At 43.3% G+C, this 26916-nt stretch overlaps 1 protein-coding gene across 2 annotated transcripts in view; it reads left to right on the forward strand.

Annotated features, from left to right (window-relative positions):
• Positions 1–26916, forward strand: part of LOC121577037 (furin) — a 199419-nt gene that overhangs the window by 156967 nt on the left and 15536 nt on the right. For both annotated transcript variants that reach the window (XM_041890736.2, XM_041890737.2), the window contains exons 7-10: positions 937–1025; positions 5863–6035; positions 23705–23917; positions 26075–26175. In XM_041890736.2, the coding sequence (XP_041746670.1) occupies positions 937–1025; positions 5863–6035; positions 23705–23917; positions 26075–26175 (576 nt within the window). The remainder of the gene's footprint in view (positions 1–936; positions 1026–5862; positions 6036–23704; positions 23918–26074; positions 26176–26916) is intronic.

Raw genomic sequence — 26916 nt, forward strand, 5'->3', positions numbered from 1 at the left:
CTTACAGGAGCAATTAGGGTTAAGTGCCTTGCTCAAGGGCACATCGGCATATTTTTCACCTAGTCGGCGATTAGAACCAGCGACCTTTCGGTTACTGGCACAACGCTCTTAACCACTAACATTTCACAAACCTGAATTTTCAGAAAGCACATCAGTGTGTCAGTCTCATGGTCTGGAATCAGGTATCCCACAGAAGGAATCACAAAATAATGTTAGTTATAGTTTGGCTTCTATGAGAGGATAGAATGTTCCTAAATAGAGCCGATCAGAACAAAGAGTAGCTTCACAAAACAATCAGACATATGCTTGTCAATGGATCATCATTTAAAGCCCAGAGAGTCATATATAGTGCACTACTACCCCGGCAGATTTGGGCCATTGGAACTGTCATGAACACCAGTGAACAAACTCAAATGGAACTCACCAGCACACGCATTCCTATTCCGGAATGGAACTCGAAGTGGAGATTCTGTTCAGATGCCTTGAAGTCACAAAGTTATGTTGCAAGCAATGCAGACCTAAGCAAAGGACACATCTACATTAGTGACTTACAAGCCTGTATATTACAAGAGGCTTTGGAACACAGAGCAAGGAGGCTATCAGATCAGAGTTAGCATCACCAAAAATCAGACATATGCTTGTCTTTGAGGATCATCATTTACAGCCAGTCACATATGACACCATATAAGAGGCCAAGCTTACCTCCTGCTATACGGTATACCGCCCAAGCCTAGTGCTGCTGTGTATTTTTAGCAGCCGTTCTAGGAGCTATTGTTTTTGAAGAGCCCTGCGTGGTTCAGGATGGTTGCTATGAGCGATGAGAGTGTTTTTAGTCATAAATCCTAACTTCTCTCGTTCTCTCTCTCTCTATTTTTCTCTCTTTCTCTCTTCCTCTCTCGCTCTCTTTGTCTCTCTCTTTCTCTCTCTCTCATGTAGACATGGAACACGGTGTGCTGGAGAGGTTGCTGCGGCCGCCAACAACGATGTTTGTGGGGTGGGCATGGCCTACAACGCCAAAATTGGAGGTGAGTGAGGCATGCTCTGCCAATGGACAATTGTGATTGGTTGACTCGGGTCTACTGTCAGTTGAACCAGAGTCATGTTCAGTAGAGCACACCGTAGCGATCTCTATACTTGCTAGCTGCCACTTCTGAATATTTACCAACTTTTGTCTCTAATCTTTCGCCAAAAACAAGTATTCTAATCAGTCTAATGTACTATTTCAAGCCACTGTCTGGCCTTTACCAACTTGTGTCCCTAACACTCTGTCAAATACAAGCAGCCAGCCAACAGTGGAGCCCTGAGAGCAGTCCCTGGGGAGCAGTCCCCAGCAGTCCCACAGATGTTAGCCATAAGTCCCCTACTCCTCCTAGCATGCCTCTCCTGCTCTAGCAGCTCATTGTGTGTGTGTGTTCTCCTGCTGGGCCATTCCTAATTACTGTACAGTGATTAGCATTTAGTGGCTGTGTTGAACCCCCACCCCCAAACACACACACATACACACTCATCTCCCACGCTCACAGCTTTTAGATAGGAACCAGTGAGCACAGCTGGAGGGAAAGTAACCCAGCAGTGTCTCTCCATGGGATTCTAACCTCCTGTCCATGACACTGATGATTATGATGATGATCGTTATAGTGGCAGTAATGTGTTAGCTACTGCATTAACAGCAGGATTCAAGACATTAACATTCACATTTACCTCAAATCAGACCCCAATTCAGCTTTCAAACACCTCCTTGCAATCCAGACTGATTGCTCCGTACACACGCAATCAATTTGTGTGTGTCTGCAGGGCCTGGTTTTCTAGACTAGAGTGTGCAATTGAAGTCTTTATGTGGTTTATCATCAGTCTCAGAGATGCAGCAGATAACCTGTAATTAGCTAGTCAGGTACAGTAATAGGGCTTATTTGACTATGGCTCATTTCATGCCTTCTGTTACAATTACTGTTCAGAGCACTGATCTGAGGTGGTCCACATCAAAGCTGCAGACAGGCCCTATCATAAAGAGCAAGTTTTTCCATCTCAAGATCTTAAATAAAAAAATTACTATAGTAAGTGCTAGGGAAGTAACGATTCACTGATATGCATCGGTCCCTAGTTCAAATATCTAAGGTATGAGTGCATCAGTCTGCGGGGACTCCAAACCGATCCAAATGCATGAGCATGTATCGGTCAGAAAATCGATTCAAACATTACGAATCGCAGTTTCACAAATGTTTATTGCTCAAATTAATGGCTTTCTATCTTCCGAAAATACCTAATATTTTGTGACAACTGCGTCCACTCCTTCAGTGTCAAACTAAGCATATAATTATGTTGACAGTCATTAATCTGCAAGTCATTTGGCATGCCGAACAACCCCAGGCAATATCAGTAGCGTAGTCAAACGGCGCACGCTGGCCAACAAGAGGTAGGCCTATTCTTGATCTGGCACATCTGCTCTTCAGCATTCAAATGTTTGTATAATGGCTTGTGCAATATTAGGCTTTATTAGTTGAGTGACAACCAATGTAATTTTCTAGGTTATTTTTATCAAATGCGCTGTTGAAAAATGTTTTAGCGGAATAAAAGTAGCCAAAGCTACCACCGGGGAGACAACTCATCTGGCTATAGGTAGGCTACATGGTGATCGTTAGATTTGATTTTGATTGTTTAGGTTCACCATCAGCAATAGTTTTGGTAGTTTTGCATGAAACAATCAGTATATATGGTCATTTTTAGATATATAGGGTAAAATTGATCATTTCATAACAATTCATAATAATTTTTTCTACCTGCACTGCATGGTCTAAGCGGTAGAAGAAGATAAGCTAACTGTGAGTCCATCAAAACTTCCAAACAGTCTAAACCATTTGATTATGAGATGGGGGTGAAATCCAAAGTTGTGCTATATAGTCATAGCAATTGTTTTCCGATAAATATTGATATATTACTAACTTTAACAATTTTTATCTGCAAAAATGACAAATGAATTAGTGGGGGATGGTGATTTCAGATCAAAAGTGTGTGTGTGGGGGGGGGCATCAGCAGATTTGAATTTAGAATAGAAAATGAATGTGTATATGCAACAAATGTTAGTGCATCAAATCGTATCATATTGCATCGAATCGCATCAATTTGTTCCTCTAATCCACGTGTCAAACTCATTCAACGGAGGGCCGAGTGTTTGCAGGTTTTTGTTTTTTCCTTTCAATTAAGACATAGACAACCAGCTGAAGGGAGTTCCTTACTAATTAGTGACCTTAATTTATGAATAAAGTACAAGGGTGGAGCGTAAACTCGCAGACACTTGGCCTTCCGAGGAATGAGTTTGACATGTGATCTAAGCACTTTGCACACCTGGATTGTACAATATGTGCACATTATTTATTTTTTAATTCTTCAAGCTCTGTCAAGTTGTTTGATCATTGATAGACATCCATTTTGAAGACGATTTCAGTCAAAACTGTAACTAGGCCACTCAGGAACAATCAATGTCGTCTTGGTAAGCAACTTCAGTGTATGTTTGGCCTTTTGTTTTCGGTTATTGTCCTGCTGAAAGGTGAATTTGTCTCCCAGCGTCTGTTGGAAAGCAGACTGAACCAGGTTTTCCTCTAGGATTTTGCCTGTGCTTAGCTCTATTGCCTTTCTTTTTATCCCAAAAACCTCCCTAATCCTTGCCGATGACAAGCATAACCATAACATGATGTGAAGAGTGGAACTCAGTGATGTGTTGTGTTGGATTTGCCCCTAACATAACGTTTGTATTCAGGACATAAAGTTCATTTCTTTGCCACATTTTTTACAGTATTACTTTACTGCCTTATTGCAAACAGGACGCATGTTTTGGAATATTTTTATTCTGTACAGGCTTCCTTCTTTTAACTCTATCAATGATGTTAGTATTGTGGAGTAACTATAATGTTGTTGATCCATCCTCAGTTTTCTCCTATCACAGCCATTAAACTCTGTAACTGTTTTAAAGTCACCATTGGCCTCATGGTGAAGTCCCTGAGCGGTTTCCTTCCTTTCCGGCAACTGAGTTAGGAAAGACGCCTATATCTTTGTAGTGACTGGGTGTATTGATACACCATCCAAAGTGTAATTAATAACTTCACCATGCTCAAAGGGGATTCAATGTCTGCATTTTTTTTACCCCTCTACCAATAGGTGTCCTTCTTTGCCAGGCATTGGAAAACCTTCCTGGTCTTTGTGGTTGAATCTGTGTATGAAATTCACTGCTCGACTGAGGGACCTTACAGATAATAGTATGTGTGGGGTACAGAAATGAGGTAATTATTCAAAAATCATGTTAAACACAGTGAGTCCATGCAATTTATTATGTGACTTGTTAAGTACATCTTTACCCCTGAACTTATTTAGGCTTGCCAAAACAAAGGGCTAGAATACTTATTGACTTAAGACATTTCAGCTTTTCATTTTTAATTAATTTGTAAACATTTCTAAAAACATAATTCCACTTTGACACTGTGGTACTGTGTGTAGGCCAGTGACACAAAATCTCAATTTAATACATTTTAAATTCAGCCTGTAACACAACAAAATGTGGGGAAAGTCAAGGGGTGTGAATACTTTCTGAAGGCACTGTATCTAGATACGTATTGTATCGTCTTGAAAGGGAAAGATGCACATCCCTAGTAAGTGCCTATTAAGTGTCAATTAAAGTAAAAGTGTTGACCATAACAGGGTTGACGATTTCATCTTAAATCAGACATTAATCCCCCTGTGACAAGGGGAATGGAAGCTTAATATGTGCACCAGGAAGGGGCTATTGAATGCAAGCTTTAAACAATTGTTTATTGTTAAAACATTTCTAGCCTGTTTTCTTTTACACTATGATTTGACTATTAGATGTTCAATATTTCTTTTGAAAAATATACTTAAAAAGGAATAGTTTCACCATATTAAAACGAGAGTTCAGTTCACGTAACAGGGTTGACCTTAAAATGAGGGACAGACGTAAATGAATCACTAATCACATTAAAAAAATAATCATGTTCATAAATGACGTTGTCAAAGCAACAAAATAATGGTGAAAACTTGGAGACATTTTTGGGTTAAAATCTTCCTTGAAGTCACAGAGGATACACAGAGGGACATGTCAATTTTTGCCAATTTAGCAAGTCTTTATTCATATAAAAAAATCGAATTTATTGAATTCTCCATGTGGTCTATATTAAAGGGCACTTCATTTAATATAACAGGTTTTTAAAATTACACAATTTCTACTTAAAATATCAAAGGGATGCAAAAGGCACTCATTTCATGGAATGACCCTGCTACTGGGCCGGTTGGTTTCCCTCAGGTCACAGACGGTGTTGGAGGCACCGTAAAAACCCTCCCTCACTTGTTCGTCAGAAGGAATGTTCTGTCGTTCTTGCGTTGTTTGTGAGATGTCTGTTGTCCTACCTGGTTGATTAATGAAGGATAAGGTATTGACTCTTGTTGGCCAGCTGTGCTTGTTTATAGCTACAACAGTAAAAAGTGTGTGTGTGTGTGGATATGTGTGAGTAAGTGAGCACGCGTCTGCATGCGTGTGAGAGAGTACAATTGCTCATCACGTCTGGCAGAGTGACAGGCTCATAAACCCTTTGTCTCCCCAGTCAGACTGTGTGTTTGTCAATATGACAGCCAGACACAAAAGGCTTTGTTTCCCAACTGCATCATGTTAATAGCACCCTACCTCTTCTCCGCTCATGCTGTCTCTCTCTGTCCTCTCAGTCTCTCTCTCATTCTGTCACCTTCTCTCTTTCTTCCTTTGTCTCACCCTACCTACCTACCTGTCTATCTATTTTATTTTACCTCTAATTTCACCTCTCTCTCTCGATCTGTGTACTGACCTTGCGTGTGTGGGTTCAGGTGTGCGTATGCTGGACGGGGAGGTGACAGACGTGGTGGAGGCCTACTCCCTCAGCTTTAACTCGCAGCACATCCACATCTACAGCGCCAGCTGGGGCCCGGAGGATGATGGGAAGACGGTAGATGGCCCCGCCAAGCTGGCCAAGGAGGCCTTCCTCCGAGGAGTCACTGAGGTCAGTCATGGGAGCAAATTCATTACTGGAGCACACATGGTTTATGATGCATCCCTACCTAGGGCTGTTGCGATTACCTTATTATTGCACACCAGCTTTCATGAGTCGTGACCGCAGTAAAATTCTATGTGACCGCTGAGTCACGGTAATCTCCTCTTATGCACTCTGGACATGCTTTGGTAGTATCCAACTTGCTAACGACCATCAGATTCTAATGGCCTGGTACTCGGGGCTCTATTGTCCCTCAAACCAATCTGACATCAATGCAAATGCCATTGAAAATCACATTAAACATTTATCATCAAAACAGTAAGACTATCATACTTTTACAACTCACCTCACTGTGATGATCAATTTGAAGAAAGAGGTTCAACAGCAGGTTGAAACAGTGTAAAACATGGTTGTTGTGAATGTGGTTTCAAAGTCTAACACAACAAAATGGACAGCGCTTTCTAAGGTGATGATTAATTCAAAACTGCCATATGCATATTAGAGCTTATGCATAGGCTTATGAGCCTTGTGCCTTATGAAATTATGATTGTGCCGTTATACAATACATAGCCTACCGCATATTACACATGGCAGAAAAACATCAAACAAAACTGATTTAAGATGTCTTTGGTACATAATTGGTCTAGCCTATACTCTGATCTGCGGCTTTGGAACAAATTTGAGTAATCACCTTTGAGTGTGGACTCTATTATTATGCATACTGGATAGACTTGTTGTCACGATTCTCTAAAGTGGAACCCAGAAGCAGACCAGGACAAGGTGAGTTGAATGAAGGTGAGTATTTATTTAAAGACTTAAATGTGGAAGCAGGAGAATCCAGGTGACGGAGCTGGCAGTGGAGGTGAGTTGGTGGGAGTGAATGGGCAGATCCAATGATGTTTCTGAAGCCACAGACGACCAGGCAGAGGTGGAGTGAATATTCCGGGAGAGTAACTGTAGACAGAGGAAACAAAGGTGAGTTCACAGCAAGCAAAAAGTAACAGAACAGCAAAACTAACTTTTAGTAATCTGAGGCTGATACGCAGGCACAACATACTGTTCATGGCTAACGATCTGGCAGGGAATGGATGTCAGTTCAGCGCTTATGAAGTGGAGAGGTGATGATCAGAACCAGGTGTGCAGATAGCTGATGAGATGCAGGTGCGGGTAATAGAGAGATCTCCTGCCTTGCTTCGTCGCCCGGCAACCAGACAGGGTGCGTTCAGGAAACTCAGGAAAAAAGACTCCCGGACAGAAAACAGGCAACTCAGGCAGAAACCGACTCAGGAAGCGGGATTCCTGACACTGGTAACCTTATGCTACACTCCAAAATGTCTATCCGTGAGTCTGGGAGAGAGAGTATACCCTAGGCGATGCTGTTGGTTCATTGATTGTGCAGTGCGGCTTACAGTTAGCCTACAACTAGTGAATTTGTATTTGATTTTGAATAGCCTAGTAACAGACATTTTTATATTTTCATAATTCATTGGGTGTCACATTACCTTTAGCGTTACAGAATATCTCACCACCATGCGTTTCCATCTCCTCTCTCTGCTTTACTCCTTTATCAAGCGCTCAGACGGGCTGTCAACAGTTTAGTGATTTCTTTTAACTTGGTTTCCCAAATTAAGCACTAGGTAGCTGCAGGAACATTTTATTTTATTCAGCTAAGTTCAATTCTATTCTTACTATAAAATAATATCACGGGACTTATAAGCATATCTTGTCAGCTAAATAAACATACCTACAGCCCTATGGCATGGAGCATAGCCAGATAACATAGGCCTACAGTAGGCCAACTCATATTATGTTCTTCTTAAATACAAAAATATAAACGCAACATGCAACAATTTCAACGATTTTACTGAGTTAAAGGTCATATAATGAAATCAGTCAATTTAAATAAATAAATTAGGCCTTAATCTATGGAATTCACATGACTGGGCAGTGGCGCAGCCATGGGTGGGCCTGGGAGGGCATAGGCCCACCCACTTGGGAGCCAGATCTACCCACTGGGGAGCCAGGCCCAGCCAATCAGAATTAGTTTTTAATCACAAAAGGGCTTTATTACAGACAGACATACTCCTCAGGCCGGTTGGACGTACTGCCAAATTCTCTAAAATGACGTTGGAGGTGGCTTATGGTAGAGTAATTAACATTCAATTCTCTGGCAACAGCTCTGGTGGACAATCCTGCATTCAGCATGCCAAACTTGAGACATCTGTGGCAGTGTTGTGTGACAAAACTGCACATTTTAGAGTGGCCTTTTATTGTGCCCAGCACAAGGTGCACCTGTGTAATGATCATGCTGTTTAATGAGCTTCTTGATATGTCACACCTGTCAGATGGATGGATTATATTGGCAAAGAAGAAATGCTCACTAACAGGTATGTAAACACATTTGTGCACAAATCTTGAGAGAAATAAGCTTTTTGTGAGTATGGACCATTTCTGGGATCTTTTATTTCAGCTCATGAAACATGGGACCAACACTTTACATGTTGCGTTTGTATTTTTGTTCAGTATAGATGTTCCAAAGCCGCAGATCAGCGGCTTGTATGTCTGGAGGACTGGAGATGCTAAATGTGTTTATGTTAAATAACGGTCAATTACTGTGAGACCGGCAGTCTTTTGCATGACAATAACCGGCTGACAAAATGTCATGACCGCCACAGCCCTATACCTACCAGATGTTGACATATACCTACCCATAATGACAAAGTGAAAACAAGTTTTTATACATTTTTGCCAATTTATTTAAAAAATATAAAACTGATACCTTATTTACATAAGTATTCAGACCCTTTGCTATGATACTTGAAATTGAGCTCAGGTGCATCCTGTTTCCATTGATCATCCTTGAGATGTTTCTACAACTTGATTGAAGTCCACCTGTGGTAAATTCAATTGATTGGACATGATTTGGAAAGGCACACACCTGTCTATAGAAGGTCCCACAGTTGACAGTGCATGTCAGAGCAACAACCAAGCCATGAGGTGGAAGGAATTGTCTGTAGAGCTCCGAGACAGGATTGTGTCGAGGCACAGATCTGGGGAAGGGTACCAAAAAATGTGTGCAGTATTGAAGGTTCCTAAGAACACAGTGGCCTCCATCATTCTTAAATGGAAGACGTTTGGAACCACCAAGACTCTTCCTAGATCTGGCCGTCCGGCCAAACTGAGCAATCAGGGGGGAAGGGCCTTGGTCAGGGAGGTGACCAAAAACCTGATGGTAACTCTGACAGAGCAGGGTTCCTCTGTTGAAATGGGAGAACCTTCCAGAAAGACAACCATCTCTGCAGCACCACCAATCAGGCCTCTATGGTAGAGTGGCCAGACGGAAGCCACTCCTCAGTAAACTGCACATGACAGCCCGCGTGGAGTTTGCCAAAATGCACCTAAAGGACTCTCAGACCATGAGAAACAACTCCAAGCGTCACGTCTGGAGGAAACCTGGCACCATCCCTACGGTGAAACATGGTGGCTGCAGCATCATGCTGTGGGGATGTTTTTCAGCGGCAGGGACTGGGAGACTAGTCAGGATCGAGGCAAAGATGAATGGATCCAAGTACAGAGAGATCCTTGATAAAAACCTGCTCCAGAGCGCTCAGGACCTCAGACTGGGGCAAAGGTTCACCTTCCAACAGGACAACGACCCTAAGTACACAGCCAAGACAAAGCAGGAGTGGCTTCGGGACAAGTCTCTGAATGTCCTTGAGTGGCCCAGCCAGAGCCCGGACTTGAACCTGATCGAACATCTCTGGAGAGACCTGAAAATAGCTGTGCAGCGACGCGCCCCATCCAACCTGACAGAGCTTGAGACGATCTGCAGAGAAGAATGGGAGGTGTGCCAAGCTTGTAGCGTCATAACCAAGAAGACTCGAGGCTGTAATCGCTGCCAAAGGTGCTTCAACAATGTACTGAGTAAAGGGTCTGAATTCTTATGTAAATGTCATATTTCTGGGGTTTTTTGTAATACATTTTGAAAAAATTCCTTACAACCTGTTTTTGCTTTTTCATTATGGGGAATTGTGTGTAGATTGAAAACAATTTAATCAATTTTAGAATAAGGCTGTAACGTAACAAAATTAGGAAAGTCAAGGTGTCTGAATACTTTCCGAATGCATTGTATGTAGCTTCCGTTCTTATCCCTTATTTCTCATGTTTTCTTTTTTATTAGTTATAATATTTTGATATTGATACTGTGCTGATGGGTAGGGCTTGCAAGTTAAGCATTTCACTGTACATGTCCATGTGACAAGTAAAAGTTGAAACTTGAACTTGAACTCTGGATTTCAAAGTGCGAGCAGCGCAAGTGATTTAGGCTAAACAAAGAAGTGAGTTCCGGAAATCGGAAAGTATGCATCTTAAAATAGTTTTCACATAACTTTATATATCCTAACTCAGAATCAATTGGGCTTCTCAAAAATAATATGGTCACTGTGATAGAACATTTATTTTAATTGCCGATTTTCTGCATTTTAATACAGCTGTAGCAGGCTTTCTCTCTACCACCTTGATTTTAACCCACGCCCCTTTCAAGTCATATTTTGTTGCACAGTGTTTCCAGGCTTTATATGCAGTAGCAATTGAGCCTGGGGACAAGGTTACAGAACACCCAATACATTACCCATGTCATTCAGATCTCGTATACATAATAACAAAACAAGACCAGTCTCTCTTGCAATCCCGTCACTTAGTGTTTTTCCCATCCCCCTGCCATCTGAGTCCAAGGGGGCCCATTGAGTTTGATGGAATGAGTCCCAGATAGATTGGACAAATTGTCTGAGGTTAACGAGACCATTCCCCATGTGTCAGCAAAGGACATTAACAGAAACACATTAACACAATTTAAGATGGCGCCGTACTAGATAGCTGCCGTCTTGAGAGCGCCGACCCAACTTTCCTATTTTGTAATTATTTTAGCATTTATCTTTTGCACAAAATGTATCCGCTATCATTTCTTATGATCATCATATTTTTATTTTACGTCAGATGGGCAGTTACTAACCTCAATTTTGACTTCGACTTCAACTCAACCGCCCTGGGCTCTTTATATACACTAGCAGTCAAAAGTTTGGACACACCTACTCATTCAAGGGTTTTTCTTTATTTTTACTATTTTCTACATTGTAGAATAATAGTGAAGACATCAAAACTGTGAAATAACACATATGGAATCATGTAGTAACCAAAAAAGTGTTAAACAGATGAAAATATATTTTATAATAGAGATTATTCAAATAGCCACCCTTTGCCTTGATGACAGCTTTGCACACTCTTGGCATTCTCTCTACCAGCTTCATGAGGTAGTCACCTGGCATGCATTTCAATTAACAGGTGTGCCTTCTTAAAAGTTAATTTCCTTCTTAATGCATTTGAGCCAATCAGTTGTGTTGTGACAAGGTAGGGGGGGTATACAGAAGACCCAGAGTTACCTCTGCTGCAGAGGATAAGTTCATTAGAGTTACCAGCCTCAGAAATTGCTGCCCAAATAAATGCTTCACAGAGTTCAAGTCACAGACACATATCAACATCAAGAAACACAAGCATTTGTTAGTTTTTATTTTACCTGTATTTAACTAGGCAAGTCAGTTAAGAACAAATTCTTATTTACAATGACGGCCTACACCGGCCAAACCCGGACGACGCTGGGCCAATTGTGCGCCACCCTATGGGACTCCCAATCACGGCCGGTTGTGATACAGCCTGGAATCAAACCAGGGGGTCTGTAGTGACGACTCAAACACTGAGATGCAGTGCCTTAGACCACTTTGGTCTGGAGTCCAAATTTGAGATTTTTGGTTCCAACCGCTGTGTCTTTGTGAGACGCAGTGTGGGTGAACGGATGATCTCTGCATGTGTAGTTCCCACCGTAAAGCATGGAGGAGGAGGTGTTATGGTGTGGGCGTACTTTGCTGTTGACACTGTCTGTGATTTATTTAGAATTCAAGGCAAACCTAACCAGCATGGCTACCACAGTATTCTGCAGTGATACGGCATCCCATCTGGTTTGGGCTTAGTGGGACTATCATTTGTTTTTCAACAGGACAATGACCCAACACACCACCAGGCTGTGTAAGGGCTATTTTACCAAGAAGGAGAGTGATGGAGTGCTGCATCAGATGACCTGGCCTCCACAATCCCCCGACCTCAACCCAATTGAGATGGTTTGGGATGAGTCGGACGGCAGAGTGAAGGAAAAGCAGCCAACAAGTGCTAAGCATATGTGGGACCTCCTTCAAGAATGTTGGAAAAGCATTCCAGGTGAAGCTGGTTGAGAGAATGCCATGAGTGTGCAAAGCTGTCATCAAGGCAAAGGGTGGCTATTTGAAGAATCTCAAGTATAAAATATATTTAGATATGTTTAACACTTTTTGGGTTACTACATGATTCCATTTGTGTTATTTCATTGTTTTGATGTATTCACTATTATTCTACAATGTAAAAAATTGTAAAAATAAAGAAATACCCTTGAATGAGTAGGTGTGTCCAAACTTTTGAATGGTACTGTACCTCCGATCCAATCTTCGGGCTATCCAAGAGGAAATGCCGGCGAAAAAGAGGCAAGAGATTGGGCGTCCTGTTGATACTAAGGCAAAGGGAAAACCGGCCACCACTTCCCTCCATTCTATTGGCCAATAAGATGGATGACCTCCAATCGCATATTTGCTATCAACAGGACTATCATAACTGCACTATTCTCTGTTTTTCTGAAACATGAACAAGATAGCCCCCATGGCTATCCAACTCGATGGATTTTTCATTCACCAAGCGGACAGGACATCTGACTCAGGGAAATCCAGCGGGGGAGGTCTATGTCTCTTCATCAACAACAGATGGTATGTTAACCAGGGGTTGGAACCTAAATTATTTTCCAATCGTTTTATTCTGAACAGAAACATATGTTTTTGTTCTGTTCCACTCTTCCGACCAGCAAAATAAAGTCATGAACAGGTTCGAACCCCAAAAAAGTACTGGTTTATATTGTTCCTTTCTGTTCCTATTTAAACCTCTGAAATCAATATTCACCAATCAGTGTGGATAGTGCAGCTTGCTATGGAGCGGGAAAGCAATTTAATCAGGATAGGAAAGTCATTAAGAGCAAATGGTTTAATCATAATGTAAGACAAACACACACACTGTGCTGGGCGTGACACTCAACTGACATTTTGCGGGTGAGGAGAGAGCAAGAGAGGATAGCGGAAGCTTGCCTTGAAGCGCTGGTCATGTTGTTATGACATGCATTATCTGAATTAGGCCCACAGAATTACAGAGGAGTGGCTTCTATGGAGGAACTTTGAATGTTTTTAAACTGGTTTAACGTTGGACCAGAACAAATGTTAGCTAACTAGCTAACAAGCTTGTGTGTGCAGAGCAGCACTAGAATTAAAAACACGTATTACCTTTATGTAGTTAATCAATCCAATGTGAAACGTGATAACTATAGTATCCTTACCTAGCATTGAAAAAGTTAATCCATTCATTTAAACATCTCACCCTCATTTCTGAATCATGCTCGTAACGTTATCAGTAGGCTACAGCAACCTATGCTTAAGAGGTGAGGGGCAGGTAGCCTACATACACACACGCACACCCCCTGGCAAAGATTTCCAGCTGGCAGGCAAACACTGGAATAAGTTTGAGTGACAGAGTGAGGGCTTTGCATAGGCACTTTGTTGCGATTTTTGTGGGACCAAAAAAAAAATGCCCGGAACGTAAAATAACTTTATTAACTGGTTCCCATGCTTTAAAAATACAGGTTCTGTTCCGGAACATTATAGATCACTTTAGTTTCAGGTTCGGGTTCTGTTCCTCAAATAATTTGGTTATTTTTCGGTTCTGTTCCCTGAACCGGTTCCAGCCCTTGGTGCAGACTCTAGCGCAGTGGAAGTCTCGACCCATTGTTCACCCATCTTGGAATACCTGATGGTCAAATGCCGACCCTTCTAAATTACCTCCCGAGAGAGTTTTCCTTTGTTATCTTGACTGCTGTATATATTCCACTTCAGGACAACAACAACAACAAGCTGGCACTTAATGAACTGTACGAGGCAATAAACAAGCAGGAAACCATGCACCCAGAGGCTGCTTTTCTTTTTGCTGGCGATTTTAATTCCACGTCACTAAGACACGTGATGCCCAACTTATCAACACATCTCCTTCTCCACTGGGGCCGATAAAGTCCTAGACCACTGTTACTCAACCCACAAACAAGCATACAAAACCCTCCCCCGTCTCCCCTTCGGCAAATCAGCTCATGTCTCTATACTCCTGCTTCCTGTTTACAGAGAAATGGTCCTCCGGATCGGAGGCTATGTTGCACGACTGCTTTGCTAGCACTGACTGGAATATGTTTCGGGACTCCGCTAATAGGATTGATGCGCTAACCACCTCTGTCTCGGGCTTCATCAGGAAATGCATTGCAAACGTTGTCCCCACAGTGAAGATTCACTGCTTCCCCAATCAAAAACCATGGATTAACACTGAGGTATGTGCTAAACTAAAGGACAGAGCTACCACACACAGGGCTATTGCAGCCAACCCCGAGGCTACGACTGAGGACACGAACACGTACATGAAGTCCCACTACGACCTCCGCAGAGCCATCAAACAGGCGAATGGACAATATAGGAACAAGGTGGAATCCTATTATAACGGCTCCAAAGCTCGATGCATGTGGCAAGGGCTACAGTCCATAACGGATTACAAAGGTAGACCTAGCCGTGATCTATCCAATGATGCCTCCCTACCAGTCGAACTCAATGCATTTACAACACCCGACCTGTGCACGAGGGCCCCTGCCATCCCATAGGACTGCGTGATCTCGCTCTTTGAGGCCAACGTGAGTAAGGTTTTTAATCTGGTCAACACTCTCCAAGGCCACGGGGCCAGACGATATTCCAGGGCGCATTCTCAGAGCATGCACAGACCAGCTGGCAGGTATCTTCACGGTCATTTTCAATCTGTCATTGCCCCAGTCTGTAATCCCTACTTGTCTCATGCTGACCAGCATCATTCCTGTGCCCAATAACACATAATTTCCATCATCCCAGACACCCTAGAACCACTTCAATTTGCATACCGCCCCAACAGATCTACAGACAACGCAATCTCAATTGTACTCCACACTGCCCTCTCCCACCTGGACAAGAGGAATACCTATGTGAGAAGAGAATGCTGTTCATCGACTACAGCTCAGCGTTCAACACCATAGTGCCCTCCCAAGCTCGTCACCAAGCTCGGGACCCTGGGACTGAACACCTCCCTTTGCAACTGGATCCTGGACTCCCTGAAGGGCCGACCCCAGGTGCTGAGAGTAGGCAACACCTCCGCCATGCTGACCCTCAACACTGGGGCCCCCAAGGGGTGTGCTCTTAACCCCATCCTGTACTCCCGGCACAAGGGGCGTGTGGCCACACATGACTCCATCATCAAGTTTGCTGACGACGTGACGGTGGAAGGCCTGATCACCAATGACGATGAGACAGCCTACAGGGAGGAGGTAAGAGAACTGGCAGTGTGGTACCAGGACAACAACCTCTCCCTCAACGTCAGCAAGGCCAAGGAGCTTATCATGGACTACAGGAAACAGGGGGGTGCACACCCCCATCCACGTTGACGAGGCCGCAGTGGAGAGTGTCAAGAGCTTCAAGTTCCTCTGTGTCCACACCACTGAGGACTTAACATTGTCCTCTCACACCAGAACAGCTGTGGAGATGGCACTGCAACGCCTCTTCACCCTCAGGAGGCTGAAACGATTTGTCATGGCCCCTCAGATCCTCAGGAACTTTTACAGCTGCACCATTGAGAGCATCCTGACTGGTTGTATCACCGTCTGGTATGGCAACTGCACCGCCCGCGACCGGAAGACCCTACAGAGGGTGGTGCGGACGGCCCAGCACATCACTGGGGGTGAGCTCCCAGCCATCCAGGGCGTACATGCAGGATGTACATGTGGTACCGGTGCATCTAGGCTCAGACAAACAGACTCCTAAAAAGCGTCATCCACTGGCCATAAGACTGTTAAATGGCTAACAACTACTGCTCTCCCTCACCTACAGATTATCCACATTGGTTCTATGCACATCCACAGGTCTCTACCCACTCAAACACAACCTAGGCTGCTGCTAAAATGATTATTGATTAGATTTATTACTCCATTACGCTGCTGTCCATTGGTTATTGATTGCCTATCTATTTTATCCTGCTACTTGTCACTATTACTCCTGTTCACATGTATATATTACCAATAGTATATTACCACTGAGTGTACAAAACATTAGGAACACCTGCTCTTTCCATGACATAGATTGACCAGGTGAATCTAGGTCATGTGTGCCAGAGGGTGAATGGGCAAGACAAAATATTTAAGTACCTTTGAACGGGGTATGGTAGTAGGTGCCAGGCGCACCGGTTTGAGTGTGTCAAGAACTGCAACGCTGCTGGATTTTCACACTCAACAGTTTCCCATGAGTATCAAGAATGGTCCACCACTCAAAGAACACAGAGCCAACTTGACACAACTGTGGGAAGCGTTGATGTCAACATGATCCAGCATCCATGTGGAACGCTTTCAACACCTTGTAGAGTCCATGCCCCGATGAATTGAGGCTGTTCTGAGGGCAATATTAGGAAGGTGTTCCTAATATATTGTACACTCAGTGTATATTCCTGCTACCAGTCACTTTTCAGCCCTGTTTACATGTATATCCTACTACTAGTCACTTTTTATGTATAAACCCTCCACAACCACTCTAGTACCCCTGCACATTGAGTAAGGTACTGGCACTGACCTGTATATACTTGCATTCTCGTGTTTCTTTAACTCTCATCGTAGTTCTTGTTTTTTTTCTTATTCTTACTTTTATTTTTTTATACTATTTTCTATTATTATCTATATTATTATTATTATCACTGCATTTTTGGGAAAGAGCTCACAAGGTAAGAATTTCACTGTACTGTTTTACACCTGTTGTGTACGTGGCGAATAAACTTTGAAACTTGAAACAAATGTGGAATGACAAATGGCAGAGGAGAAATGGGAGCAAAATCACTGACGCAGAGTTGGATTTAGAAAGGAGGGGAATAGAGGATAGCCATCTTTGTAAGAATGTGGGGAGAGGGAGTTTTAATGTAAGAAATATGATTCATATAACATAAATCCCACATCTAACACTCGATGGAAAGAAAAGAATAGCCTGCAGCAAAACAGGGCATTTTCCATTTTACTGAAAAGATTCCCATAATGATTTGAAATGGGGAATACCTGTTGATTTAATCCATAAGAAAACAAGCAAATGCATCAGTAGTGAGAATAAAATAGGGATTGTGAGGGCTGTTGGCCTTTTAAATGTCCACCCAGCAGTGAGCTGGAAGAGAGCAGGAGAGTCCCACTGAGTCACACGCTGGGACAAACCCTCCACTGGGGACAGGGATTAGGAAATAACATTCTCACAGCACTTCTTTAGATCCATAAAGACTGTGGGCGTGTTCCCTAAGCAGTGCTGTGTGCGTGTGCATGTGTGAGATATGATTTGTTTTGTTCATGTCGCTGGCACTCCCACACACGCCTCCACTGTTTCTCATCTCAGTCTCAGCTGGAGTTGAGGCACAACGCAGTGTGAGGTAGAGTGTGTGCCTATCCAGCCCCTCCCTCCCTTCATATCTCTTTCTCGCCCCTGCTCTTTTATGCAGCCTCTTTCACATTTTCAATCAATCCCTCTATTTCTCCATTAGGGATGGGTACGGATATCCGAACGGACATTAGTATTCGATTACTTAGTGAGGGTCAAACTTTCCGGGTAGCCTTCCACAAGCTTCCCACAATAAGTTGGGTGAATTTTGGCCCATTCCTCCTGACAGAGCTGGTGTAACTGAGTCAGGTTTGTAGGCCTCCTTGCTCGCACACGCTTTTTCAGTTCTGCCCACAAATGTTCTATAGGATTGAGGTTAGGGCTTTGTGATGGCCACTCCAATACCTTTACTTTGTTGTCCTTAAGCCATTGTCCATTTGGAAGATCCATTTGCGACCAAGCTTTAACTTCCTGACTGATGTCTTGAGATGTTGCTTCAATACAGTTGAAGTCAGGTTGGAGTCATTAAAACTCATTTTTCAACCACTCCACAAATTTCTTGTTAACAAACTGTAGTTTTGGCAAGGCGGTTAGGACATCTACTTTGTGCATGACACAAGTAATTTTTCCAACAATTGTTTACAGACAGATTATTTCACTTATAATTCCCTGTATCACAATTCCAGTGGGTCAGAAGTTTACATACACTAAATTGACTGTGCCTTTAAACAGCTAGGGAAATTCCAGAAAATGATGTCATGGCTTTAGAAGCTTCTGATAGGCTAATTGACATCATTTGAGTCAATTGGAGGTGTACCTGTGGATGTATTTCAAGGCCTACCTTCAAACTCCGTGCCTCTTTGCTTGACATCATGGGAAAATCAAAAGAAATCAGCCAAGACCTCCGAAAAAAAAATGTAGACCTCCACAAGTCGGTTTTATCCTTGGGATCAATTTCCAAACACCTGAAGGTACCACGTTCATCTGTACAAACAATAGTACGCAAGTATAAACACCATGGGACCACGCAGCCGTCATACCGCTCAGGAAGGAGACGCATTCTGTCTCCTAGAGATCAAATCAAATCAAATCAAATTGTATTGGTCACATGCGCCGAATACAACAGGTGCAGACATTACAGTGAAATGCTTACTTACAGTCCTTAACCAACGGTGCATTTATTTTTAACAAAAAAAGTAAAAATAAAACAACAACAAAAAAAGTGTTGAGAAAAAAAAGAGCAGAAGTAAAATAAAGTGACAGTAGGGAGGCTATATATACAGGGGGGTACCGTTGCAGAGTCAATGTGCGGGGGGCACCGACTAGTTGAGGTAATTGAGGTAATATGTACATGTGGGTAGAGTTAAAGTGACTATGCATAAATAATTAACAGAGTAGCAGCAGCGTAAAAAGGATGGGGTGGGGGGGCAGTGCAAATAGTCCGGGTAGCCATGATTAGCTGTTCAGGAGTCTTATGGCTTGGGGGTAGAAGCTGTTGAAAAGTCTTTTGGACCTAGACTTGGCACTCCGGTACCGCTTGCCGTGCAGTAGCAGAGAGAACAGTCTATGACTAGGGTGGCTGGAGTCTTTGACAATTTTGAGGGCCTTCCTCTGACACCGCCTGGTATAGAGGTCCTGGATGGCAGGAAGCTTGTGATGTACTGGGCCGTACGCACTACCCTCTGTAGTGCCTTGCGGTCGGAGGCCAAGCAGTTGCCATACCAGGCGGTGATGCAACCAGTCAGGATGCTCTCGATGGTGCAGCTGTAGAATTTTTTGAGGATCTGAGGACCCATGCCAAATCTTTTCAGTCTCCTGAGGGAGAATAGGCTTTGTCGTGCCCTCTTCACGACTGTCTTGGTGTGTTTGGACCATGATAGTTCGTTGGTGATGTGGACACCAAGGAACTTGAAGCTCTCAACCTGTTCCACTACAGCCCCGTCGATGAGAATGGGGGGCGTGCTCAGTCCTCTTTTTTTTCCTGTAGTCCACAATCATCTCCTTTGTCTTAGTCACGTTGAGGGAGAGGTTGTTGTCCTGGCACCACACGGCCAGGTCTCTGACCTCCTCCCTATAGGCTGTCTCATCATTGTCGGTGATCAGGCCTACCACTGTTGTGTCGTCGGCAAACTTAATGATGGTGTTGGAGTCGTGCCTGGCCATGCAGTCATGGGTGAACAGAGAGTACAGGAGGGGACTGAGCACGCACCCCTGAGGGGCCCCCGTGTTGAGGATCAGTGTGGCAGATGTGTTGTTACCTACCCTTACCACCTGGGGGCGGCCCGTCAGGAAGTCCAGGATCCAGTTGCAGAGGGAGGTGTTTAGTCCCAGGATCCTTAGCTTAGTGATGAGCTTAGAGGGCACTATGGTGTTGAATGCTGAGCTGTAGTCAATGAATAGCATTCTCACGTAGGTGTTCCTCTTGTCCAGGTGGGAAAGGGCAGTGTGGAGTGCATTAGAGATTGCATCATCTGTGGATCTGTTGGGGCGGTATGCAAATTGGAGTGGGTCTATGGTTTCTGGGATAATGCTGTTGATGTGAGCCATGACCAGCCTTTCAAAGCACTTCATGGCTACAGTCGTCAGTGCTACGGGTCGATAGTCATTTAGGCAGGTTATCTTAGAGTCCTTGGGCACGGGGACTATGGTGGTCTGCTTGAAACATGTTGGTATTACAGACTCAGTCAGGGACATGTTGAAAATGTCAGTGAAGACACTTGCCAGTTGGTCAGCACATGCTCGGAGTACACGTCCTGGTAATCCGTCTGGCCCTGCGGCCTTGTGAATGTTGACCTGCTTAAAAGTCTTACTCACATCGGCTACGGAGAGCGTGATCACATAGTCATCCGGAACAGCTGGTGCTCTCATGCATGCTTCAGTGTTGCTTGCCTCGAAGCGAGCATAGAAGTGGTTTAGCTCGTCTGGTAGGCTTGTGTCACTGGGCAGCTCGCGGCTGTTGAACATACTTTGGTGCGAAAAGTGCAAATCAATCCCAGAACAACAGCAAAGGACCTTGTGAAGATGCTGGAGGAAACAGGTACAAAAGTATCTATATCCACAATAAAATGAGTCCTATATCGACATAACCTGAAAGGCCGCTCAGCAAGGAAGAAGCCACTGCTCCAAAACCGCCATAAAAAAGCCAGACTACGATTTGCAACTGCACATGGGGACAAAGATCGTACTTTTTGGAGAAATCTCCTGATGAAACAAAAATAGAACTGTTTGGCCATAATGACATTTTACATTTACATTTTAGTCATTTAGCGGACGCTCTTATCCAGAGCGACTTACAGTTAGTGCATACATTATATATATATATATATATAAAAAAATATTTTGTTTATTTTTCATACCCCCCGTGTGAATCGAACCCACAACCCTGGCGTTGCAAATGCCATGCTCTACCAACTGAGCTACATTCCCTGCTGGCCATTCCCTCCCCTACCCTAGACGACGCTGGGCCAATTGTGCGCCGCCCCATGGGTCTCCCGGTCGCGGCCGGCTACGACAGAGCCTGGATTCGAACCAGGATCTCTAGTGGCATAGCTAGCACTGCGATGCAGTGCCTTAGACCACTGCGCCACTCGGGAGGAAAAAGGGGAACGCTTCCAAGCCAAAGAACACCATCCCAACCGTGAAGCACTATGGTGGCAGCATCATGCTGTGGGGGTGCTTTGCTGCAGGAGGGACAGGTGCACTTCACAAAATAGATAAATCATTCTCTCTACTATTATTCTGACATTTCACATTCTTAAAGTAAAGTGCTGATCCTAACTGACCTAAGACAAGGAATTTTTACTAGGATTAAATGTCAGGAATTGTGAAAAACTGAGTTTAAATGTATTTGGCTAAGGTGTATGTAAACTTCCGACTTCAACTGTAGCTCCACTTATACAGTGGGGAAAAAAAGTATTTAGTCAGCCACCAATTGTGCAAGTTCTCCCACTTAAAAAGATGAGAGAGGCCTGTAATTGTCATCATAGGTACACGTCAACTATGACAGACAAATTGAGGAAAAAAAATCCAGAAAATCACATTGTAGGATTTTTTATGAATTTATTTGCAAATTATGGTGGAAAATAAGTATTTGGTCACCTACAAACAAGCAAGATTTCTGGCTCTCACAGACCTGTAACTTCTTCTTTAAGAGGCTCCTCTGTCCTCCACTCGTTACCGGTATTAATGGCACCTGTTTGAACTTGTTATCAGTATAAAAGACACCTGTCCACAACCTCAAACAGTCACACTCCAAACTCCACTATGGCCAAGACCAAAGAGCTGTCAAAGGACACCATAAACAAAATTGTAGACCTGCACCAGGCTGGGAAGACTGAATCTGCAATAGGTAAGCAGCTTGGTTTGAAGAAATCAACTGTGGGAGCAATTATTAGGAAATGGAAGACATACAAGACCACTGATGATCTCCCTCGATCTGGGGCTCCACACAAGATCTCACCCCGTGGGGTCAAAATGATCACAAGAACGGTGAGCAAAAATCCCAGAACCACACGGGGGGACCTAGTGAATGACCTGCAGAGAGCTGGGACCAAAGTAACAAAGCCTACCATCAGTAACATACTACGCCGCCAGGGACTCAAATCCTGCAGTGCCAGACGTATCCCCCTGCTTAAGCCAGTACATGTCCAGGCCCGTCTGAAGATTGCTAGAGTGCATTTGGATGATCCAGAAGAGGATTGGGAGAATGTCATATGGTCAGATGAAACCAAAATATAACTTTTTGGTAAAAACTCAACTCGTCGTGTTTGGAGGACAAAGAATGCTGAGTTGCATCCAAAGAACACCATACCTACTGTGAAGCATGGGGGTGGAAACATCATACTTTGGGGCTGTTTTTCTGCAAAGGGACCAGGACGACTGATCCGTGTAAAGGAAAGAATGAATGGGGCCATGTATCGTCAGATTTTGAGTGAAAACCTCCTTCCATCAGCAAGGGCATTGAAGATGAAACGTGGCTGGGTCTTTCAGCATGACAATGATCCCAAACACACCGCCCGGGCAACGAAGGAGTGGCTTCGTAAGAAGCATTTCAAGGTCCTGGAGTGGCTTAGCCAGTCTCCAGATCTCAACCCCATAGAAAATCTTTGGAGGGAGTTGAAAGTCCGTGTTGCCCAGTGACAGCCCCAAAACATCACTGCTCTAGAGGAGATATGCATGGAGGAATGGGCCAAAATACCAGCAACAGTGTGTGAAAACCTTGTGAGGACTTACAGAAAACGTTTGACCTGTGTCATTGCCAACAAAGGGTATATAACAAAGTATTGAGAAACTTTTGTTATTGACCAAATACTTATTTTCCACCATAATTTGCAAATAAATTCATTAAAAATCCTACAATGTGATTTTCTGGATTTCTTTTCTCATTTTGTCTGTCATAGTTGACGTGTACCTATGATGAAAATTACAGGCCTGTCTCATCTTTTTATGTGGGAGAACTTGCACAATTGGTGGCTGACTAAATACTTTTTTTCCCCACTGTATATTTGGTTATGAAAAGAAAAAGCTTCAAAAGTGTATCTTTTTATCGTGATATGCCTGCGTTTCCATTGTTATGATGGAATTGCCCAGTTGTGACTAATGGCCTCCTTATATTTATTTATTTTACCTTTATTTAACTAGGCATGTCAGTTAAGAGCATATTCTTATTTACAATGACGCCTACACCGGCCAAACCTGGACGACGCTGGGCCAATTGTGCGCCGCCCTATGGGACTGTATCACGTCCTGTTGTGATACAGCCTGGAATCGAACCAGGGGGTCTGTAGTGATGCCTCAAGCACTGAGATGCAGTGCCTTAGACCACTGCGCCACTCAGAAACTTTTCCGCAGCAGTAAATAGTCTGCCATGGTTCATGATTCATGAATAAGAGTTATGCCGGCAGCAGTGCAGTGTGTGTCAGAAAGAATACAACAGCATATCACATCCAGTGAAAGTATGTGGGTAAACATCCTTGTCTGGTGCAATTTTTCACACTATCAGTCTCTCAACTGAAAATGTATGCACGCACTAACTGTAAGTCGCTCTGGATAAGAGCGTCTGCTAAATGACTAAAATGTAAATGTATATGTGTACATTTCCAGGGCCGCGGCGGGCTGGGCTCCATCTTTGTGTGGGCGTCGGGGAACGGTGGTCGTGAGAAGGACAGCTGTAACTGTGACGGCTACACCAACAGCATCTACACCCTGTCCATCAGCAGCACCACACAGTACGGCATGGTACCCTGGTACAGCGAGGCCTGCTCCTCCACCCTCGCCACCACCTTCAGCTCTGGGAACCCTAACGAGAAACAGATAGTGAGTAGTACTGATACACACACACACATACAGTATAAACACACTCCTATCTTCACACTCGCCACATATTTTCAGCTCCAGAAACCCCAATGAGAAACAGATGTGAGTCATCATTAGTAATCCTTTGAGGTCCAGGATGATCTCTTTATCACACACAACAAAGCAGAATGCACAACATAAAACAGTCTCATAATAATGAAGAATATTGATACACCCACAGCAACTGCAACCTCAACCAGAAACATTTATCAAGTACCTCTGATACGCAAACACACACCTCTAGTATCGCTACAACCCACATCAGAGGAAACCTCATAGAAACAGATTGACACTGACACACAAACACACTCAACCTACAGCAGAGTAAACCTTCACTTGAAACAGATAGTGATTCATACCAAACTATTAGTGACTAATATACACTACCGTTCAAAAGTTTGGGGTAATTTAGAAATGTCCTTGTTTTCGAAAGAAAAGCAATTTTTTTTGTCCATTAAAATAACATCAAATTGATCAGAAATACAGTGTAGACATTGTTAATGTTGTAAATGGCTATTGTAGCTGGAAACGGCTGATTTTTAATGGAATATCTACATAGGCGTACAGAGGCCCATTATCAGCAACCATCAGTCCTGTGTTCCAATGGCACGTTGTGTTTGCTAATCCAAGTTTATCATTTTAAAAGGCTAATTGATCATTAGAAAACCCTTTTGCAATTATGTTAGCACAGCTGAAAACTGTTGTGCTGATTAAAGAAGCAATAAAACTGGCCTTCTTGAGACTAGTTGAGTATCTGGAGCATCAGCAATTGTGGGTTCGATTACAGACTCAGAATGGCCAGAAACAAATAACTTTCTTCTGAAACTCGTCGATCAGTCGATTCTTGTTCTGAGAAATGAAGGCTATTCTATGCGAGAAATTGCCAAGAAACTGAAGATCTCGTACAACGTTGTGTACTACTCCCTTCACAGAACAGTGCAAACTGGCTCTAACCAGAATAGAAAGAGGAGTGGGAGGCCCCGATGCACAACTGAGCAAGAGGACAAATACATTAGTGTGTCTAGTTTGAGAAACAGGCACCTCACAGGTCCTCAACTGGCAGCTTCATTAAATAGTACCCGCAAAACACCAGTCTCAACGTCAACAGTGAAGAGGCGACTCCGGGATGCTTTTCTTTTGAAAATAAGGACATTTCTAAGTGACCCCAAACTTTTAAACGGTAGTGTACACCACACTTCCCTGACCACAACTAACATGAATACTCCTGCAACTCACTGCTTTCTCAGCTTTCCTCCCAAACACACCAGAGGGCTGCTGCAGGTGAACAAACACACATCTCTCAGTCTGGCTGTGTCATTGTCTCACTCTGAGGTGATTAACTTAAGGCGCAGTTTAACTTAACTAATGCACTTCTGTTTTAGAAGACGCATGCTGCTTGTTGTCTCAGCAAACTTATCAATTAAGCAATCAATCACAATTAAACCGCACTGCAGATTCACTCAAAATGTGTATACTCTGTTTTAAGTTATAGGTATGGTTACATGACAACTTCCAGGTGGTGTTTCAGTTCATGGATTGAGTTCATGGAAAACCCTCTGCTTTTGTGTCATTATTCCAGTGATGTAAGCTTCAGTGATGTAAGCTGTATGAACCAGTCTATTTTCCTGATACCTTAAAAAGAAGGCCATCCAAACCCCAACCCACATCTAATTTATAACAGAATACCTCTTTTCAGCTTGGTTCTTAAGAGATGTGTTCACTAGACAGAGTATTTTCAGTGTTCTGGGGCATACAGTAGCTTGTAAGTTACACACACACACACACACTGAGTGGGTTGATTAGCTAACATTCTGCCTGTCATACCTGATGTGTCCTCACATTGCCCCAGACATGCCTCATTAACTCTGCCTCTGACAACAGGTACAACACCCCCTTTTCTTCTTCCCTTTTCCTCTTCTCCACCACCTTTTCGTCCCTCCTAGGCAGAAGTCACCCAATGCCAAAATCCTGACTTGAGATCTACATACTAATAACTCTTTCTTTTGCATAGATAAGTAATGCATTTAAATGAGTTGTTCTACTTACATGCAGATCAGCCAGTTTCTGTAGGAATCTATATGACTGATGTTATTTTTTCTCATCTCTCTCTTCTCCTAGGTGACCACAGACCTGAGACAGAAGTGTACAGACACCCACACGGGGACGTCAGCATCGGCCCCACTGGCTGCTGGGATCATCGCCCTGGCTCTGGAGGCCAAGTGAGTTATCTCTGTTTAGGGATGGGCGTGGTTATCCGGATATCCGAACGGACATTAGTATTCGCTAACTTGAGTGAGTGTTCATTTTTTGATAAATTTTTTTAGGCCTATTTTGACAGTGACATTTGAAATACTTTATTTAATAAAACAACAAACTTTCGAATGTAGTTTTTATAACCGTGCGTTGAGCTACTGCTGCGCATCTAGCCTGACATCAGTATACTATTTTCACGCACTTCAAATAGCAACTACAGGGCGCACACAGAATTTCCACAAGACCTGACACAGATCTATGCAAAACACTCACCAGAAAATATTTTTGTAACAGAATCAGTTCTATCATGGCGAAAAACTACGGAGAAAAGCATATTGTTCACTGTTTACCTCTGCCATGTGCATTTGCGTCATTCTGATTGGTCAAGAGCATGTTTAATTTAATTTTTTTATTTTGACTATCCGGATATCCTAAAAAATGTCAAATCCCTATCTCTGTTACACTCTAATATCTCTGTTAACCTGTAATCTCTCTTACTAGAACAGGGCTCTCCAACCCTGTTCCTGGAGAGCTACCATCCTGTAGGTTTTCGCCCAACCCTAATCTAGCGCACCTGGTTCTAATAATTGGCTGGTTGATAAGCTGAATCAGGTTAGTAACAACTGGGGTTGAAGCGAAAACCTACAGGAGGGTAGCTCCCCAAGAACTGGGTTGGAGAGCCCTGCACTAGAACACCTCTGTTTAAC

The sequence above is a fragment of the Coregonus clupeaformis genome, chromosome 11 (assembly GCF_020615455.1).
Source record: "Coregonus clupeaformis isolate EN_2021a chromosome 11, ASM2061545v1, whole genome shotgun sequence".
In the NCBI taxonomy this organism is placed as follows: domain Eukaryota; kingdom Metazoa; phylum Chordata; class Actinopteri; order Salmoniformes; family Salmonidae; genus Coregonus; species Coregonus clupeaformis.